This window comes from Gadus macrocephalus, chromosome 14 (genome assembly GCF_031168955.1).
Source record: "Gadus macrocephalus chromosome 14, ASM3116895v1".
Taxonomy (NCBI): Eukaryota; Metazoa; Chordata; class Actinopteri; order Gadiformes; family Gadidae; genus Gadus; species Gadus macrocephalus.
The window spans coordinates 10,900,237-10,917,588 of record NC_082395.1 but is presented as its reverse complement, the minus strand read 5'-3'; the positions used below and the strand labels follow the sequence as shown (position 1 = coordinate 10,917,588).

The 17,352-nt window shown below is 44.5% G+C and overlaps 1 protein-coding gene across 1 annotated transcript; it reads left to right on the top strand.

The window, feature by feature from the left end:
• Nucleotides 1-2,703: 2,703 nt before the first annotated feature.
• Nucleotides 2,704-5,543, top strand: LOC132471662 (E3 ubiquitin-protein ligase RNF128-like). The gene has a single exon (XM_060070888.1). It carries the CDS (start codon nucleotides 3,168-3,170, stop codon nucleotides 4,269-4,271), a length of 1,104 nt encoding a protein of 367 aa, XP_059926871.1. The 5' UTR covers nucleotides 2,704-3,167; the 3' UTR covers nucleotides 4,272-5,543.
• Nucleotides 5,544-17,352: the final 11,809 nt, after the last annotated feature.

The window sequence follows — 17,352 nt, the reverse complement described above, 5'->3', positions numbered from 1 at the left end:
GCTACCACAGACTGATAGAACATATTTAGTAGCCTGCCACTCACGTCAAATGACCTGAGCTTCCTCAGGAAGAAGAGTCTGCTCTGACTCTTCCTATAGAGGGCCTCTGTGTTGTCTGTCCAGTCCAGCTTATTGTTAATGCGCACTCCAAGGAACTGTTACGCGTCCACCGCCTCTATTTCAACCCCTTGGATGGTAATGGGGGTTGGTGGGCTTCCTGCTCCATCGGAAGTCCACCACCAGCTCCTTGGTCTTGCCGATGTTGAGCTGCAGGTGGTTCTCTTCTTTTTTATTTTAGGGTGGCAGGTCTCACCATATGCAACCCCGGTCCCTGTCTCAGTGAACGTTTGGATCATGTGGTAGCATAATTGTTCAGACATGTTTTTGTACATTAAAGTCCCATGTCACCTAAATCTAACAGCAGCGACAAAGTGTTGTTGGAACAGCATGTTTAACAATGTCTCTTTAATATTTCTCTTTAATAATAAAAAATATTCTAATCATTATTATTATTAGAAATTGCTTTTAAGTTATCATAAAATTCCATGATATTTTTAAAGTGTTGGCTGTGATTGTTTCGCAGCTTGCAAGCAATGGATACTGTTTAAACCACCTTGAATGCTGCCAGCAGATGCCAGTATTTACCAATTAATCATGTCCATGCTGCAATTTGAAGACTTTGAATTTAATTTCCTTTTTTTAATCTAACTTGTTTAGTTACGTTAAATATTTATGATCGATAATTGTAAGAAAGAAAATAGCCCTTTGGCAAGATGCATTGTTATTTATTGATCCTTTGCCTAGCCGCCCATGAAGGTGTTTTTGTTAAACATTATGACGTTTTCTGACAGTAATATGAGTTCCCTTAGCCTGCCTATAGTCCCCCAGTAGCTAGAAATGGTGTCAGGTGTAAAACGAGCACTGGCTATCCTGCTCTTCCTTGAAAAAAGAAAGCTCAGGCACGCCGATTTGGAATCTTTCCACCGCCGCGAGGCACCACGGCTGCGGGGCGTAGGTGCCTCCGTGCTGCCCGCTGCTCGCTACCAAGGCACCGCCACCGCGAGGCACAACCGCTTCGGCGCTGCCCGCTGCCGTCACTTCCGTGGCGGTGGTGCCCCGGCAGCTTTGATATAGAGCTCCAGGACTCCTGCCGGAGCACCCAGCGTGTTTATTTACAGAACACGGCCGAAAGCTGTGTGCGCCTCCGGATGATGAATGAATGAATCCGAGCAATTACTATACATCCAATCTAAACACTAGCGCATGGTACTGTGGCCACAAGCTGCACAGAGCCACACCTCTGCCCTCTACCTTTACCCGCTTCTAAAAAAACAGCACGTTTGTGGAAAGCTCATTGTGGGTAGGGATGTCCCGATCCAGCTTTTTGCACTTCCGATCCGATACCGATATTGTAGCTTTTAGCATAGGCCGATACCGATACCGGCCGATCCAAGCATGTATTAAAGATTAAAGATATTTACTTATTTTGTAGTACTACTCATGTTGAAAAGGGTTTTACTCTTAAGAACAACTAGCCAACTTAATTAGGTTAGTTTGAATAATCCACAATAGATGGTAATGAGAAGCTGACCTGTTTATTCAGGGTTAAATAAACACAAAATAGACAAAATAATAAATAGTCAAATTACCACACACACACACACACTGAATTGGCATCAGTGCTCTGTTCTTGAACAACAAGAGTGTAAACAATATTTTAAACAATATAACATCATATATAAAAGCAACACACACAAAACCTGATTAGAAAATAGTCAAATTACCACACACACACTGAATTGGCATCAGTGCTCTGCTCTTGAACACCAAGAGTGTAAACCAAGGCTTAAAAAGCCAACACTCGGGGTGCGCTAGCTGTGCTGAACAACGCGGACCGGATTTGGGGGGAAAAGCTGAAAAAAACTGGAATGGATTTCCTACATTGGTGCGCTCGAAAACACGGACCGGAGTTTTGAAAACAAACTGGATCGGGATTTTCCCGTGCAGGCCGATCCGATCCTGGCTTGCAGTGGCTGTAATTCTGCACCAATGCTGAATTTCTTGAACGTCTTCAAATACTGTATTAAGGGCCCACAAACACCTATATATAAGCATCCATAAAGTAGCATGCCATGGGACCTTTAATGTTTGCATTGATGAGTGTGTGTTCACACGTGCGGTACAGAGCAAGAGAGTGAGAAAGAGACAGAGAGAGAGAGATAGAGAAAGAGAGTGAGAGGGAGTTGAAGGGAGGTTGGTTGAGGGAGGAAGAAATTTAAATGTTCCTCTGTTGAAAAAAATGCCTATGGGTGGCAGAATCCTGTACCGTCTCAGATGTTCCTCGTAGCTATGAGGCTTGGAGAGCTCATTATTTCCTTACATTGTTTTGCAAAATAATACAACCCATGACCTATTCAACTAACATTAGTCTGTAAAGCACATGCAAAATCTAGGTTCCATTGTCTCATGTATTTACTGGCCACCTTGTGGTCACCCGTGTTTGCATTAATTTGGATGTCATGAAAAGTTCAGAATGGAGATTGGAGACACTTCTCCATTCTGATAGAAAAGATACACTTCTCCTTTCTAAGATTAAAGAGCTGCCTGGCTGGTAGAACAAGCTTCCCATCTTGCTCAAACTCAACAACATGAGCTCACATTTCAGGGACAAGAGAAACAAGTTTAACAAGAAATTCAGCCTCACAGATTTCTCCCTGTGAGCATGACGAATGGAAAAGTTAACACAAAACTTATAACACAAGTTCCTTGTCTTTATGACTTTGTCCTGTACATATATGCCTTATCATTCAGTTATCGTCTTTCCCCTTTCTTATTGGCTTGCGTTCGTTTGGCTTTCAAAACAGTTCAGAACTTCAACTTGTTAAGTGCCAGTGACTTGCACTGTGAGAGGAGTGCTCACTGTTCAAGGTCCAGGCAGATAACGAGAGGTGAGTGGCTGACGCAGAGCAGTGTTATGTTACAAGAGGCTCATATCAGATTACCATCGAGAGCAGGTTGGGTGAAACGCTAGCACTATCCCGATCGCCGTCGATCAAACGACAACAACAACTGGAACATAAAAACTGGACAACTCTGAAACAAGTGTTTAAAGTTACTCCCTTTACGGAAAGCGTTTCATGTTTTTTTGTTGAGAGAAAAGCGTTGCCATGGATCTAAAGGTAGGGCAATGTGTGCTCTTCCTGGTGTTGTCGTCCGGACTTGTTCAGGCTTCCGCGGCGTCCGTGTTCTGGTCGGCCTTGTTGGAAATAAGCTACCTGGACATCCAAACCAATTTGACCATAAAGCGTTACTGTGAGTGTGGTGTGTATGGCCGCAACTCCCCCCTGGAGGGGGCTTCCGGACGTCTGATGATGCCTATTCAAGACCCAACGGGCTGTGGTGGGCTCCCTATCTACAGCCGCAACAACAGCATACCCCCCTGGATAGCCCTCGTCAAGAGGGGCAACTGCACCTTCAGCGAAAAGATAAAAGGGGCCCAGGCAGAAGGGGCTGCTGCCATTGTGGTGTACAACGTGGAGGGGACCAGGAACGAAACCATGCAAATGTCACACCCAGACGCCCCTGGGATGGCGGCCATCATGATCGGAAATGGGATAGGGCTGGAGATCAACAAACTGGTCAATATGGGAATCCCTATAGAAATGGTTATTGACTTGGGTAATCCTCACGGCCCCTGGATGGACACCTACTGGCTCTACTTCCTGTCCATCGCCTTCTTTATCGTGACAGGGGCGTCCATTGGCTATTTTGTGTTTGTTTCTGCCCATCGGCTCGTCAACCTGCGGATGCAGAGGCGCTCCGATGACAGGCTTAAGAAGGACGCCAAGAAGGCCATCAAGCAGCTGGTGGTGCGCACGGTCAAGAGGGGCGACCCGGAGACGGGGTTGGACGCTCAGACGTGCGCTGTGTGCATCGAGTCCTACAAGGCGGGGGACGTGATCACTGTTCTGACGTGCGGTCACATCTTCCACAAGGCGTGCATCGAACCCTGGCTCCTGGAGAAAAGGACCTGCCCCATGTGCAAGTGCGACATCCTCAAGGCTCTTGGGGTCGAAAATGAGGACGAAAAGAACGAGGTCAGCAACACCTACTCGTATCCGCCACCAGATGTCACTGTGATCACGGTGTCCGGAGGGGAGCCCCTGTATGAGGTGCCACTGACCGGCCCACAAACCCCCGAGCCACAGGAACATCAGCACCGCTACGTCAACGACGCATTTGAGGAAGACGCACAGGACAGGCGTGGATGAGGTTGAGCATGGCCACTTCTGTACTTAAATGCAGGGTCACGTTTCTCTTGAAAGTGGACTAACTCAATTTCTCTTGGATTGATTGGACATGCCTGGTTCATTAAAATCAATTTGATTTTGTCTACAAACCCCTCAGGAATCGATCAACAAATGCAAACACAAGATTTTCCATGTGTTCAAGGATTGTATTGCTAATGATTTATGCTAGGCCTCCTGCTGCACTTTTTTAAAACAGTGCAACGTTTCAGTGGCAGCAGATATTGGATACAAATGTTGACAAATTATCACACAGATTTCCAGGACGAACCCCCATTGCACAAATAATCCAAATGTTACGATGACAATGTATTTCATGAGCATTCATAGCATTCACTGAGCACTTCTCACTCTTAGTAAGGCATGGAAGCGTTTGACTGTTTACAAAGTCAGCCAAACAACCAGCAAACAATGCTCTATAGCAAAGAGGCCTGTTCTCCCTGACAGCAGAACTCATGCAATAACCCTTTCAAATTTGGTCAGAATCTGTTTGTATTTGGATAATAATAATCACATTAAAGAAGAATTATTATGGTTGAAGGTATCATGTTTCCCTGTAAGATGTATGAGCACAACTATCAAGTCTTTGTGCATGTTTTATTTTGGAGTATGACTTTAAGATCTGGGTACAATTTGAATGTGTTGAGGTGAATGTTTTTTGTTTTTGTTTGAAATAAAAGGGTTGTTGTAAATTGTTGTATTCAACCAGCTGATAAAAACTGAGATTTTTTAGCTAATATGAAAGTGGGAAAGATAATACATCAACATCAAGGGACTGTTGTTGAAGGATATCAATTAGCTTTGATTTGTGTTATTGTCAATCAAAGCAATATTGTCTTATTATGAAAATAAGTCTTCATGTAAATGTATGAAGGATTCTTTTGCCTTTAATTAACAACATGGAGGAATTATTAGGTCATCCAGTTGGACGAAAGGAGTGTTGTGAGTACTCCTTCTGAACTTAACAACTGAATAACAAGCTAAACAATTAATGGTTTTCCTAAAATTAAATGATGTAAACGCTTGGTAAAAGATAAATCTAAGGAATCATTTGATTTCCCTGTTTGCTATTACCTCTGATTATGTTGGACAACATATTTTTCTATGTTGTTGTTTTCCTCTGTATTTGCAGTTTGCAGAGTGTATGTAAAAAATATGTGTGATGTCTGTCTAAGAAATCACATTGATGCTTGTTAGATCACAATAAATCCCTCAAAATGAGGACAAACCAAATGATCATGCATCTTATATTCATATGGTGTCACTAGACTTTTCAACTAGAGTGCTCAGGAAAATCTCCTGGGTTTGTTGCTGAAAGTGGTCAGAAATTAGGCTTGGGCAGTATCACGGTATTATGGCATACTAGGAGTATTAGGGGAGAAATACAGAAGTTATGATATTCAATACCATCAATCATACAGCATGTCTCTTTCTATTACATTTTTTCCGACATCTTATAAATTCTCTTCTATCACCAGCACCTCAGCTTTAATGTTTTTTTCTTATCATTTTAATATATTCTTTTACAGAAATACCATAATATACCGTACACGGTGAAATGTCAAGGTGGTATGAAGGTAGGAAAAAATAGATACTGCCCAAGCCTAGTGGAAATAATTGAAAGGTATTAAGAGGTATAAAAAACAACAACACAAGATGAATCCGAGATCCTCTTATAAAGCTCATCGTCTTATAAAGCTCTGTCGGTGTTACAAAGTGAATTGTTATATCTCCAAATGTTTTTTACTATTGATAACAATGAGAGCATAGTCTTTGGTAGGAGACACTTGGTAGGCGCCTACTGATATTGCAAGACACTGCTATTCGTACATATTTATTTTACTTTTTTATTAAGAGAAAACATAATGGACATTTTATTGCTATGAGATGAGTGGGACCCAAGGTTCAGAGTTGTGTGACATTCCAGAGATACCCCAGGCCACTCTCCGAGGTCACTCAGCTTGTGGCATTAATCTCCCTGTCCCGCTCTCTCCCCCTCTCTCACTCTCTCTCTCTCCCCTTCTCCCTCTAATGCAAGGGCGATGCCTGCTGGATATGAGGCCAGTGTGGTTATTGCAGCAATCAGGTCAGATGGTTATAGTGCTATCACAAGGAAGACGGAGAATCAATACCAAACTAACTGGAAACAAGTGGCAGGCCCTGCCTTACTGCCTCCCTGGTGTTGACTTTTCTGATTTATTATGGTTGTTAAGAAAGAAAATGAGGCAGAAGGGTTTCATTTAAAAGCTTACGTGGCTGTTTCTCGAACACCAGCCCTTGACCTCCAATTGGAGAGTCAAACTCAGTGGAAATATCTTAGAGAAGCCCATGTGGGCACGATTCATAATTTAGTTTATTTTACGGCTTCACGGTGGCCGAATGTTGTTGTGGCGCCATCTGGTGTACAGACTAAAAATGAACTCCTGATGGTGCTACACCGTTGCTCATTACTTTTGTGTGTTGTTGAGTGTCATGGTCTTTGGAGGACAGAGTTCCTTCTCTTAATAATAAGGTTGTATTAAGGCCAAAATAGACACAATTATCCCAAATGTTTTTTTGTTAACCTACGCCCATTGTTTGAAAGGGATAAACTAACCGGTCGAATGAGATTCCCAAATGATTACTGGAATGAAGTCAGTGATTGTCTACTTCTTCATACCATTGCATGCTTTTAAGAGGAGATCCTATCTCTGACGTTGACAGTTTCGCAATGATTGACTTTACTCCACACCTCTTTTGCATACAACACAAAAACATACGCAAACATTCACACACACTTGCAAGCATGCACACATACATTGAGCAATAGCGCACACACACACACACACACACACACACACACACACACACACACACACACACACACACACACACACACACACACACACACACACACACACACAAATACACTATATTAATCAAACAACTGGCAATATGCTTATGAGCAAAAGCCTTCAAGGCTACGCAGTTTGGCTGTAAACTGTATAGGCCTACTTATCCTTTATGCTATGATGCATTTTTCCTATACAGTTTGAACATAGTTTTTGCTAGAAATAGGAAGGGTTACCTTACTTACATTCTCCTACCAGAGAATACATACATTTTTGCGTCAATGTTTTAATTTGAAGTGATTCAAATAAGTATATTTCTAGAATTTTTGAATCAGCCATTTTCTACACGGCTGCCAATCTTCAACCATCTATATTACAATCGACACCTGAAGCAAATCATTGTTATTTGGCGAGTTCATGGAATTATTAACATGTTAACATGACTTTATGTTTCATTCAACAATGAAACAGGACTATGAAAGGATTGTGTCGTCGTCGTCGTCGCCCCCCACTCCGCCGCCAAAATTAACACATGTATTCGATTTGAGTGGGCATGCCAATAAACCAGCTCAGTCACTGTATGTCGTGTTCTGCATAATACTAGTTACACAGTGCTCCCTAGTGGTGAATGTAAATAACTACGCTGCTTGTGTTTTAAATTCTCAAATTGTCTGAAGCCATCATTCACATCCAAATGTGTGTTGCAATTACTTGGTTCACTGCAAAGTACAGTGTCTTTGACTTTTGTCAAGCTTAAATACTGAATCGATTTTGGACTGTTACATTCTACATACGCAACAACTACACAACATACTACAACAACCCTGCTCAATCACACAATAATTGTGCGTGTGTGTGTGTGTGTGTGTGTGTGTTGGTTACATAGACCACGTCCAAAAACCTCCATAATTAAATTACGCTAGCTGGTTTTTCTACGCTTTCTTGTCCCTGCCTCTCCGACTAATTATCTTAATGAAGGAAGGGAGATTAGATTATACATGTGCACCGGGCGAAACAAATGAATCCATTTAGTCAATAAGTCGTTCATTTTTCACCAGGGTTGCTTTGTATAGCTGGTAGGTAGCATTTTGTTAACTTTGGTTTTCTTGTGGTTTTGAAAGGTTTGGATAGCTTACTTTGTAAGTAACTCCTCATCTGTTTGCTCTAGAATAACGTTTCACAGGTTGAAAAGCAAAGGCTCTGTTTTACAGCAATGCAGGTCACAAGACAAAACGTTATTCATTGATCCTCAAGAGGGAACTGCAAAGGTAAGACCAGCAGAAAAAACTGTTTATCAGAAGAAAGCGAAAACAAGATGTATTGCAGACTTTCATAGAAACAAGTGCCAAGCACTTACAATTGCGAGCCCATATGATAAAGTCATATCCTGTGATAAAACATAGAGGTGCCCACGTTTATAGTCTGGCAGGCAGACTATTGCATGCTGAGGGAACCTGACACACGTGAGGCAATAAGCAACCCTCATCCTGTGACAGTGCTGCCGCAGCGTCTCTGTCACGTGAGGTCCTGTCCCATGTGACCCTGGTCCCTGACCTACCACCTTCCTTCTGCTGCTGACGCACAACAAAACAAGTCAGGATGAGATCATGCAAAGCACAGGAGGATGACACACACACACACACACACACACACACACACACACACACACACACACACACACACACACACACACACACACACACACACACACACACACACACACACACACACACATAAACCCTGGCAACATGGTCTGGATCATAAAGTAGGATGGTGATGTTGTGGTCCGACTGACGGTCAAGGCAGTGATTCATGCCAAGTCTATTAATTAATCATCTGCAGTTTATTGTTGTGTTGATCGAGACGTCTGCCCTCTAGTGGAGAGAGGGTAATAGTGCTTGAATGGGACAAAATATTTAACAAATTCAGAACCACTTACATCTGGCCCAAGTCTTCAAGAGATGGTTGATTGTAGACTATAAGTAAATCAATTGTTGCCTCGGTTGTCTATGTTGGCTATAAAAAGAAGATATACTAACACACACACACACACACACACACACACACACACACACACACACACACACACACACACACACACACACACACACACTGGGTCCTGTAATGATATAAAGACCAATTTACTCAATACAATAGAGAATATCAGGGCTCTGCCGATCACCAATAGCCCACTTTACAGTTTATGTCCGAGAAACGATCTGTCAGCAGTCTCTCCTTGATAGACTGGGTTGTGTACTATCGAGTGGTCCAGCTGTAATCGCAGAAAGCCAGAGGAAAGGTTCCCGGCCAAGCGTTTTGTAAGGAAAAACCAGCAGCTCAGCACTTGTTTACGATTGGAATAAATTAGCAAACCTATTTTTTCAACCATTCATTTGACTGTTTTTATTTATTTCATTCAGGCAACAATCGATTGATGTCTCCAGAAATGGCCATAATCTGGGTTTATTGTTTCAATATTTGTGTGTTTTGCCTTTCTGTACTTGTATGTGTGCCTAAATAGCCTTCCGTTCAGGCAAGTACATTATGCAGGTTTTGCTAGAATCTATCTTTGCATTTGTGTAGTGGTTACATTTGCGAGTGTGTGTGTGTGTGTGTGTGTGTGTGTGTGTGTGTGTGTGTGTGTGTGTTTGTGTTTTTCTCTCTCAGCAGTCCATCCATCCAGTCTGCTCCACTCCTTCTGTGTCCTGTTGCCCATAGCGATTAATTAATGCCCATTTGCTTAATTGCTGTGAGCAGAGAATGGAAAGAAGGAGAAGCAAGGGGGTTAATGGGGTGGTGAAGTTGGGCATAATGTTTCTTACGTATTGTAAGGAGGCGGGAAGATACTACACTAAAAGCCCTCTACTGACCATATTGTCTACACACACACACACACACACACACACACACACATATTGTGTGTGTGTGTGTGTGTGTGTGTGTGTGTCTGTGCATGTATGGGTGATATGTATTGGGATACACTGTCTGTCAGTGTGCTGAATGTGTTGTTTTTTCCCTTGGAGGAGAACAGGAGCCCACTGACGGCCAGCCATGCCTCTGACCATCTGGCCTGGCCTGGCCGTTTGGTGCACAGTTTGTGGACAATCTGTGCCGGACATTTGCCTGTCTTTTTTCATATATTTTTTTACCGAAGGTCACTGCTGGGTCATGGCTTTAAAGGGTGATCTTAAGAACGCTGTTCCACAATAGGTTACAAAATTAAGCTTACATAAAACCTGCACTCTGCAACTTCTCTACTGTAGCTACTGTATATTCAAAAATATCTGAGCAAGAAAAATACGCGCCCATCCACTAGTCAAATCATGCAGATAGTTTTTCTCTATTCGCTATGGGAATATCTCAGGGGAATTATGTAGCTACCTCTGTTGCTACAATTTCAGCCACTAGAGGCTGCTAATGGGGACAGTTATATAGTGCAGGCTCAACAATGCATTGCATCTTTGCTGTCTTGTAGGGTGCTTTCACAAGCTCAGATGTTGGTCTGTTTTAAGGGGCCACTCACTAGGGCCGCGGCCCCGTGCCCGAGCTTATTTGCATACTAAAGTCTAGAACGTTTGGCTAGTGTGACCACGCCATCCGTATTCCAGCACGGAACAGCCCCTTGGCCACAGCACACTTGGGAGAGGTGTGCCGTGGCCAAAGTACAGATGCTAATGAGATGACACGTGCACACGCGCGGATACGCAATGTGAGCTGGATGAGGTAGTCCTTGCGTGACCCTTCTTTATAGGTCCATGCCCTTCTTCCCCACAACAATCATTTTAAACAATGGCGGCAAGCGGTTCACGAGTGGGTTTACGTTGGTACGATAGTGAAGTCGAGTGTTTACTTGAAATTTGGGCCGACGACAGCATTCAGTCGACGCCACGCTTGGGGATGACGTATTTATCGTATTACGACGTGATGACGTATGTATGAAGGAGCAATCGTGCCCAGGCCACGGCCTTTGGGAGCAGTGTGACCACGGGCCAGCGGGGTGAGTGGGGAGGGGGGGAATCGTGCTGAATCTTCCTGCAGCACGGAACAGGCAAACTTGCCTAGTGTGAGTGCACCCTTAGTCTACCTTGGTAAGTCTGAATCACTGGTACGGATCTGTTGGCGTATGTGAATGAAGCGATCGAACTCGGGTGCTGACCGAAACAAGCGCCTCGGCAGCTGGATCCAATGCAACACTAGTGTAGTCCGATAGGCCTCACTTGCAATAAGATGCTGTGCGACCCAATTGCAGGAACTCAACCAAAACCTGATAAATGATTGGCTGCCTCTGAGGGCATTTGTTGATACGTGGAACAATATATATCCGTGATAAGATTTGCGGCGGTAGCCTTAAGGTGCTTGCACACCGCGGTGCGGTAACCACCCTGGTAACCGCCTCGCTACCGGTGGGTTCAGCTGCCGCCGCCGAAAGTTTTTACACCTTTTTTACAAAAGGTCTACAGACGCTTTTGTAACCGCCGCCCCTCCGCCGCACTTGCCTCATTGAAATGAATGGAGGTGGCGAGATGCCGCGCGGCGGTGTGAAAGCAGCTTTCGTCCTCCATACCTGTTTATATTGGTGTGGTTGTACATTTATCTTTAGCTACTACATGGTAGTGAGGTCATTTATAAAAAAAAAGTATAGGTCATTTATAAAAAGATTATAGCATTTATCCTAATTATTAATAAAAAGGTCATTATGTTGTGTTCATATAATAATAATGATGAGAATAATTGTATGTTAAAACCACAATCATAATGATAATAGCAACAACCACAACAATATGAATGATGATAATAACAACAAGCACCCACGTGTTGGGTGCTTCACGCAGCTGTTTTCAGATGCCATGGTTCTGCAGTGCTTCTCTCAGGGTGAACGGTCCTGATCATCCTCTTCCTCATATCAGTATTCACGCCACAGAGCCAGAGAGAGGGTTCACGCCCGATGGCCTCTGCAGGTGGACACAGCAGTTGCTGCCGAGAGAGAGAGAGAGAGAGAGAGAGAGAGAGAGAGAGAGAGAGAGAGAGAGAGAGAGAGAGAGAGAGAGAGAGAGAGAGAGAGAGAGAGAGAGAGAGAGAGAGAGAGAGAGAGAGAGAGAGAGAGAGAGAGAGAGAGAGAGAGAGAGAGAGAGAGAGAGACTTGGAGATGGATGGTTCTCGTTATTTCTCCAGCGAGAGACGGAGAGACACAGAGTGAAAGAAAAAGCCTAAAGATGTGGGAGGAGACGATTGTTTGTTTTGTTTGAATTGTGTCCAGCTAGCTTGGATTCAGCGTGGAGGCTATTTATATGACTCGGTAAAAAGGAACGAGTGCTTATTAGCCACCACACAAGGCTCTTATTTCAACAGCCACTTGTATTCATCCGGTGAATCAAGCAACCTATAGCACTAAATTACTTAGACGATCGTCCGCTTCCTGCCCTGCTTTGCGGAACAGAGAGAAGTCTGTTACCTCGTCCACTATTTTTATTTGAGCACCCCGGCTATTTGTCAGAGAAGAAACAGCCCGTGGAAGTGCTACCTAAATTGCCCAAGGGCAGAGGTATTCATCAAAATGACTTACACCTTCACCCTTTAGCTCTCAGTGCTAAAGACCCTGGCAGAGATTCAGCCTAGGCCAGACCGAGACACAGAGTACTGCTGAGTAGTTACTGTTCAACTACATGTTGGCTGGATTACAATGTTGGATTATTGCATGCTCCCACTATTTAAGGAACAAATATAATCAACAATAACCAAAGAAGAAGTTGGATGACGTTGTGCAGTAGCGTGGGATCTGTTGTCCGCTGGGGAATGTCATCCTCACCACCATTGCCATTGCAAAACCATCAGACGTGACTCAGGCAAAATAATTAATTTGCACAGACGGTGTTATGTATCAAAGTTGTATTTATGTCAGCTTTAGTCACGTTGATTCACGTTATATCATTTCTTACTAATCAATAGCCATTAGATGATTTGACTATCGACTACTACTACTACAAACGATATATTATATATACAGTATATATATTGTCAATAAATAAGGACTCTAGTGGTTTACCGTTTCCCACATTTTTCCAGGTGCTCAAGAGGACTACATCACCAGTGGAAGTTACTAGATGCAAGTCTCTTTTGTGATCCATTTGCCTTCATTTTTGCATTTATTAACTATTTCTTCTTCTTCTCTAGTTTTCTTCTCATATATATTTGCACACAATAGATGTTGTTGTTTTTGCCGAATGATAATGGCAGTCATTTCCCCATTGCCTCTATGCATGCAGGCATTGGTTACCTCCCAGCCAAGGTCTCTTTTTCCAGGCAATGGGATAGCGGGGCTGGCCTTGACGTTGGGCCTGGGCTGGAGCTGTGCCTGGAGCAGGGGGCGTCCTCTAGTAAAGGGATATGGGTCCCTGGCCCCACGTTGGGTCACCCAAGACACAGAGCGCTAACCTGTAAGAGAAGAACACGTCCCCAGGTGTCAAAGGAATCATTACGAGAGAGAGAGAGAGAGAGAGAGAGAGAGAGAGAGAGAGAGAGAGAGAGAGAGAGAGAGAGAGAGAGAGAGAGAGAGAGAGAGAGAGAGAGAGAGAGAGAGAGAGAGAGAGAGAGAGAGAGAGAGAGAGAGAGAGAGAGAGAGAGGAAAAAGAGACGGCTTACCTGACATGCGTTATGTTTTATTCTTTTGTCTGCTGTCCCTGTACTGTAGACCACAGTTGCTGCTCTTTGTCTATGCACAATGTGTGTTCTAGGCCACAGAGATGTGCGCTGGGAATAAAAGTTTTGACTTGTGGTTCAGAGGAGGTGTGTTTTTTCCTCGGGTGAGAGTGAAGTCAGGTCAGGTTCCTCATATTTATATTGCAATTTTGAAATTGCCCCCACGAGCCCTCTGTGAACTACCACACACACACACACACACACACACACACACACACACACACACACACACACACACACACACACACACTTGTTAATAATTGTCATTTGCTGCTGCTGGCTGTCACAGGGGTCGTGGCTGAATCCAGATCTCTGGGTCCTGCAGGCACGGAAAACTGAACAGCATCCGCAGACGGCGACAATAACGTGTCAAAGATCACACAGCGTCTGTCAGGAGGAGCCGCTCTAAGAGGGCGGGGACGGTGGTCACTGGACAGAGGGGACGCTGCTTAGATCAACAAACCCATAGACACGACAAGGGTCGTCCCCCCGTCCCCCACACACACACACACACACACACACACACACACACACACACACACACACACACACACACACACACACACACACACACACACACACACACACACACACACCTGTGTGAGCCAAGCTTTAACATGTACTGGTGGTTGTTTTTTGTACGTTGTGTGTTGTCACTACACTGGAGCACTGAAAGGGAATGGGAAAGACAAGACCGTAACCTTTTCCATCAACAGGCTTATTTTCCTGTCCAGCTCAATACCTGTGTGTGTGTGTGTGTGTGTGTGTGTGTGTGTGTGTGTGTGTGTGTGTGTGTGTGTGTGTGTGTGTGTGTGTGTGTGTGTGTGTGTGTGTGTGTGTGTGTGTGTGTGTGTGTGTGTGTGTGTGTGGAGCAGGGTTAACAACAGGCCTGTCAGATGTGAATGATCAGAGTAATCAGGTGGAACACAGCAGAGCCTGGGATTAAGACACTGGAGAGCCTGTCCAAATATAGCCATGTCTGATACATATACACAGACATCGCCATACACGCACAAACGCACACAAAACCCCCCCACACACACACACAAACGCACACAGGCACACACACACTCACAAAACCTAATACCTCCATGCTACACACATACACACATGCACGCACACACACGCACACACACACACACACACACACACACACACACACACACACGCGAAGCTTGAGTGCACATTTCTGTGTGTGTGTGTGCGTGCATGCGTGCTTGCGTGTGTGTGTGAGCGTGCGTGCGTGCATGCATGTTTGAGTATTGAAGGTGAAATGGAGGAGAGTTTCAGTCTTGTGGTGCCTTATTGTAGGTCTTATTCCCTGTCATCAACTAAGCACCTGCTCATGACAAGGAGGTTCCAGTACACACACACACACAGAAAGGTCATGATGACCGTCACCACCGTTATTATTTCTGTTAGTCTTTCTGGGAAACCTCATGGGACCGTCATTTAAAATCCCCCTGCGGATGTAACCGAAAACGTCACTGACTGCCAGCACTGTGGCTGCTGCATTAGCAATCTGATGTTGAAGCCTACTAACACACGGCCAAGTGCACAGAATGGCAAGCCCCAAACTTTAATGTCATTAAACATCGAGCAGAATGAGCTATCCATAGATTGAGTCTGACACCTTGTTTATCTGCTGCATCCATGAGCACATTTAAGATAAATAAACCTAACAGGCCATAAATAGAGCAAACCATGGCAGAGAAAGCAGCCTACGACGTTTATCTGACTAATTTCTCTGTTTTAGTGATCACTGATAAATACACATTCATGGACTCATCTTTATATCGGTGTTTATTTGCTTCATGATGACCCTGAATCAAAACCATTACCTACATTAAGGGCCACTGTGTCAGAGATACACATTGTTCGGCTAATCCGTGAAACATCGTCTTCACAGAGAGCACGTCGCCAATCTCCTAAATATAGCTAACTTTGAAAGCGTTCTGTGAGAGGGATACGGCCAGGCCAAAACCCCAAACGCCTCACACGTCCCGTGACTACCCCAGTGTTGGCGCCGGTGATTACAATCAATCGCCATTTCATGTTTCTAGACACCAACGGTTCTCCAATCATGGGATGAGCTTCACGTTTGACCTCCCGTTGTTAGCGCGCACGCAGTCCACTGTGCTTGCAATCAGACGTGCCAACGTGGTTTCTGCCACCGCGAATCCCATTGTTAAGTGGAAGACTGCCCCCCAAATGACACGTCGTTCCTCCCACATGTTTTCCCCGCCTAACCCCGACCTCTGTTTCTCTAATTCGCTCCCTGCCCCCCCTCCTTCCTTCCTAGCCCTCCTTTACCTTCCTCTGTCTGGGTTGTGGGCTCCGAGCGTCTCTAATTACAGCCGGGGTCGGTGGTGGTACAACGTCTTCCAGCCGAGCAGAGGAGAATGCCTCTCATTCCGGCTCTCAGGATGGGACTCTGACACACAATGGCCCCTGCCATGGCCCCGGCCCCCCTGCCGATTCCCACTGAAAGCCCTCTCCTCAGGCAGCTTTTTAATAGGCCTCCCCTCACCCAGCACGCCCTCGCACTCATAAATATACCCACACAAGCACACATTTACACACACTTACACACACATGAACCTACACGGAAAAGACACCAACACACATACACACTCAATGCAGATTGCAGACATTAATTTAGAAAACCGCTCTCACACATGCAATCACACGCGCGCACACACACACACACACACACACACACACACACACACACACACACACACACACACACACACACACACACACACACACACACACTTATATACAGACACACACACACATATATACAGACACACATGGACACACTTACACACACCTACGCAAAAAATACGTGTATACGCTCATACACCAATGCATGATGTAGACATTCACATACATACACACAAACACACGCACACATGCACATGTACACATACACACGGTAAGCCATTACATCCGTGTGTGTGTGTGTGTGTGTGTGTGTGTGTAACATGTGCTCCAGCCCAAACAGCCCAGGGCTTTCTGGAGTGCTGACACCATGTCGACCAGACGGCAGCCTCTTACGTTTCACGTCATGCAGAGATGCTAGCGGCTAGCCTACAGCTGCCACAAGCTCCATGTAGCCAGCATTGTGATGAACAACATTTGTTTTTCTCCCGCATTTGACTCAAGACTTGCCTCCCGCATCATGGATGTTTTTCCGTTTTTTCTGCAGAAAAGCTGGATCAAATGTCAAGATTCCAAACAAAGACAACGTATTCACTCAGGGTTTATGGTTACACATTTAAACAACAATTACCTATTCAAAGCCAGGTTTTGTGTTGGATAAGCAATTCAATTTGTATCTCCTTGTCCTTTTTCCAGTATTTAAGAGCAAGATCACTAGCATACCATTTTCTGTCATAGTGTCGTAACATACCACATATGGTATTGGGTTATCTACAGGAAGGAATCCAATTGGATATTTCTTTTCTTTAACCATCATTTGCCTGTTTTCACAACAACCGTCGCAGCAGCTA

Excerpts from the sequence above, each read along its gene's own strand:
- LOC132471662 (XM_060070888.1), top strand. The coding sequence starts at position 3,168 with ATGGATCTAAAGGTAGGGCAATGTGTGCTCTTCCTGGTGTTGTCGTCC.